We start from the raw sequence: 4,261 nt of genomic DNA, 5'->3' as shown, positions 1-4,261 counted from the left end.
GTGTAGTCGTATTAAAACTTATGGAATAGATATTATTAATCTTTTCAAACTAACCTGTTTTTTTAATTGTCACTAGTGGCTTTAATAATAATTTTTCTTAAAGCTCAAAGACCCTTTACATGAAATCAGAAACAGTACAAAGGCTTATTTTGTTACTAAGCACATACTGCTGTTTTAATTTAAGGTCAAAGTTCATGACCTTACCATGTTTACGACTTGTTTACTTTAAAAAAGAAGAATTTAGGACAAGTGAATAATGACAGTGAGAGACATTACAAAACTGAGCTCTTGGAAGCATGTTCAAGGTTCAAGGCTTTTATTAGTCATATGTACATAGCTACAGTAGTCATGACGACGAAAATATTAGGTCACAGCCTCTTCCAACAGTGCAACACAATAAAACAGAAAAACTGAAAAAATAGTGCAAGTAAATACAAAAATAGAAATAGTGCAATAAGAGTCTAAATACAAAGTACATGTACAGTTTGAAAACAAGAGTTTCAGGAAACGACCTTTGGGGAACTCCACATCCTTTGTCCGTGCATCCTTTTGGTACCATTGAAATATTCTCCATCTTTAACCTGATTTGAAGCAAACTGGGAATGTGTCGGAAATGTTACACAGAAATAACTAAAGTCCGGTTTGGTGTTGGACAGTAACAACAGTAACATCAACAAAGAGCTGTGTTCAATTCTGCATCCTGAATAATTCAGTTTGCAGAATTTAAGAAATCATATCTAATGCAATAAAGAAATAACCTTCCACACTGCATGAGTGAGTATTAGGCGCTTTTATTTACAGATTATATCATTCTCAGTTATAATATAGAATTAGTTTAGGCTGAAAGCTCCTTCGAATCCTAACAATAAAATGTACAAAAACAAATTGATCTAATAACAAACATGTTTATAGCAATGCAATAAATGAAAAGCAATTATTTTAAGAGAGATTTAACATAACATTAATTTTTGTGTGTGTGTGTGTGTGTGTGTGTGTGTGTGTGTGTGTGTGTGTGTGTGTGTGTGTGTGTGTGTGTGTGTGTGTGTGTGTGTGTGTGTGTGTGTGTGTGTGTGTGTGTGTGTGTGTGTGTGTGTGTGTGTGTGTGTGTGTGTGTGTGTGTGTGTGTGTGTGTGTGTGTGTGTGTTGTGTGTGTGTGTGTGTGTGTGTGTGTGTGTGTGTGTGTGTGTGTGTGTGTGTGTGTGTGTGTGTGTGTGTGTGTGTGTGTGTGTGTGTGTGTGTGTGTGTGTGTGACAATGGAAAAGGAGAGATCTCCACCGAGGCGTTCTGGGGCAGCACAGACAGGTCTTCTCTGTGTTAGAGTGTTACTCGCTACAGGGTGCACTTTGAGGGTTTGTGACTCTGCAGACCGTTCACATGCAGAACAACCTTCACCTTCAAGGGGACGGGTGAGAACCAAAGCACGACATGGGACCTTTAAACTGACGGTTTTCAACATTTAAGGAACTACTCTCGATTATGTCAAGTTTTTGGCAATTTTCTTTAGTAGATTATTTAACCATCAATTATTGTTAAGAGACTTAAAGTTCATTTAAACCCAGAGAAAGAAAAGTCAATAAAGTTTGAAAAAAACGTAATTGTTTGTTTTTAAAGTTGAAGCCAATTTAGACTTACTTTTGACAACAAATAGGAAACGACCTAATATTATGTTACTAGTTTCTTTACGAGTTTGTTTTGATGTTGAACTTGTTGATCAGTGGAGTCTGATGGAAGCAGAAGGTTCTCCAACGTTTTCATAGGTCACTACACCTTCATCTTCATCATTATGCACCTGCACAAATAAACACCACACACTTTAGAAGCTGATATCAAATGGAAGAAGTAAATCACCTCTTTTGCAGCAATCACTAACATAATAAACAATACAATTAGTACTGTTTCATTCTTATTGTAAAGACTGAAGTACTAATAACACGAGCGTTTGATTATTCAGAAACTCACAGCATTATCATCCGTCTGTGCTCTGTTCCCTGAAAAGACAAGAAAGAGTCAACTTCAGTTTCAAGTCTCAATCCGGCTTCATCTAATATTAATTTAATAAAATGACTTCAGTGAATGTTCTCACCTTTAGCTCTCGTCCATATCGTGACCGTCACCACAATTATTATGAGCGATGCTAAACCGACAGACACGATGATGAACCTCAACCAATCTGGAACTGAGAGAAAAATCATTTAAAATATTTCGGCTGCAGCTTCGAGACCATTTGAAATCCAGCGCCTCAAAGAATTCACATGTTTTCTTAATATTTATTTGGTCTGACATTTATAATGTAGGAGTCAGAGAGAGATGTTAGTCACTACCTGGTCCTGGGGGATCATTTCTCCCTGCTGGTGTGCTTCCTTTTGGTGAGGATGCAATGAAATCACAAAACACAACACAAGATATACAAACAACTTTAAGTTTAACATCTGGCGAGACTTAATGAGACATAATAATGTAATCAAATCAAATGTACCCGTTTTCTGACACGAGGACTGGGGTCCAGCATCACACAGCAGAGTTTCTCCAGTCTTAATAACTCTCACGTTACACTTCAGCAGCTTTTGATCAAGATGAGAAGCAAATATCACCCTGGATGAACAGGCAGCTGGTGTTATCTCCACGTCATCCTGATTACCCTCGTACGCCCACTTCACTGTGTGTTTACACTCTTTGTATGTCAACACAGAGCAGAACAAGAGGATCGTATCATTGTGTTTTTCCTGAGCCACTGAAAATAGAGATAATGTGAGAGAAAGACAACAAGAGTTAAATTAACTTTATCACTGTAATCATGATTATTGTAATGTTTCTGAGTATTGACAGTATGAGAGGAAACATTATGATGTTTATACTCACTGATAATAACAGACAGAAGAACCTGAAAGTCTGCACCTTGTTGTTTTCCTCCTGATTTTGGAAACTGTCTGCAGGAGTAAAGACCAACATCCTCAAGTGTGATATTCTTTATAACCAGAGAACATTCTTCTGTCAAATTCAGTCTGTCTGCTTTAGCTTTGGAAATCCCATTTGTGTTTATCTTCCCATGAATAATCAGCTCTTCTGCTGTTCTCCCATCACGACTGTGGACCCAGGTAGTACTGTCACATTTGTCCTGAGGTTTTATCACACGTTCACAAGGCAAAGTGAGATTATGTCCAGCTCCGACGGTGAGGGAGAGGGGATTCTGTCCGGTCACTGCTGTTGAAGATAAGAGAAAGAAAACACAAGAAAACCGTTTCTTTATAGTCATGTGATAGGATGATAATACATATAACTAACAGTATCAAATGTCCCTTCTCCAAGAATTCAGTCATTACACTTTGTTCAAAACAAGCAGCAAACTTGGCCCTTCACTCAAATCAGTTTTAGTTATTGAAATACTTTAAGTAAAGTTTCTTTAGGTCATGTATGTGTTTTTCATCCTTACCTGTAAACTGAAGCAGCAGTATCACCACTAAAGTCGTATTAATCCGTCTGAATTCAACCATCGTGTCTCTGCGTCTCTCGCTCTCACGCCCTCAACTGACGTCTCTGAACTAATGACTCTGTCGAAGAGAGAAAGATGTACTTCCTGTTTTAAGTCAAATGTCACTTCCTTTTTGTGACTTGAATCCTTTTAGTGGTATTTGTATTTGATAGTATTTGCAAAGTAAGAAGTAATTCTCAATGCAATGGGAAATTGAAGAGTTCACAAGGAGCAAAGTGAATACAAAATGCACAGAAAATATTAACATGTGTGCAACTTGCCTTCTGACTAACTTTGCTGTATGAAACCTTCAGACACACTGATACATCCTGATAAGAAGAAAATAGGTTTTAGTATCATCAATTCAATGTTTTTCTGCATGTCATTCGTGATGTCCTAAAAATACAAGAGGACTTTTCTTTTGAGGAAGTTTAGTTGCAGAAACATGTGTGCAAATATGGTGCTAAAATACAGCATTGCATTAAAAACCAGTGATGGTGACCGAGCACATTGATGCTCACGTGACTCAAACTCCGCCCACCAGCTCTTGACGCCCATGGTGCAATAAGGTCATAGTGGGGAAATTACTAATGTTTTAGTGGCTTGAGAATCAGTCGCTTCCTCAAAGTGGCTCAGTGTTATTTCCTGAGAACTGATGGGGAAGTGTTTCTGTGAGAATGTGGGCAACAGCAGCAGCACAGCTCTGGAGGTGTTACCCTCTGATGATGAGCAGATAAGCATCACAGTCATCATGTTCGTTCACACCCTGTAAGAACACAATTGGTCAGAATA

At 38.0% G+C, this 4,261-nt stretch overlaps 1 protein-coding gene across 1 annotated transcript; it reads right to left on the bottom strand.

Annotated features, from left to right (window-relative positions):
* Positions 1-1,210: 1,210 nt before the first annotated feature.
* On the bottom strand, positions 1,211-3,779 carry LOC117561814. Its single transcript, XM_034239414.1, has 7 exons — positions 3,431-3,779; positions 2,860-3,201; positions 2,477-2,731; positions 2,322-2,360; positions 2,084-2,176; positions 1,960-1,988; positions 1,211-1,789 (listed from the first exon to the last, which is right to left on the bottom strand). Exons 1-7 carry the CDS (start codon positions 3,489-3,491, stop codon positions 1,712-1,714), a joined length of 897 nt encoding a protein of 298 aa, XP_034095305.1. The 5' UTR covers positions 3,492-3,779; the 3' UTR covers positions 1,211-1,711.
* Positions 3,780-4,261: the final 482 nt, after the last annotated feature.

Source organism: Gymnodraco acuticeps, unplaced genomic scaffold (assembly GCF_902827175.1).
Source record: "Gymnodraco acuticeps unplaced genomic scaffold, fGymAcu1.1, whole genome shotgun sequence".
NCBI classification, from domain to species: Eukaryota; Metazoa; Chordata; class Actinopteri; order Perciformes; family Bathydraconidae; genus Gymnodraco; species Gymnodraco acuticeps.
The sequence above is the reverse complement of the archived record's forward strand: the minus strand, read 5'-3'. Positions and strand labels throughout refer to the sequence as shown.

Coding starts and splice junctions, on each gene's coding strand:
- LOC117561814 (XM_034239414.1), bottom strand. CDS start 3,491: ATGGTTGAATTCAGACGGATTAATACGACTTTAGTGGTGATACTGCTG. Junction 3,202..3,430: donor ACTGCTGCTTCAGTTTACAG/GTAAGGATGAAA, acceptor TATCTTCAACAG/CAGTGACCGGACAGAATCCC. Junction 2,732..2,859: donor TCTTCTGTCTGTTATTATCA/GTGAGTATAAAC, acceptor CTCTATTTTCAG/TGGCTCAGGAAAAACACAAT.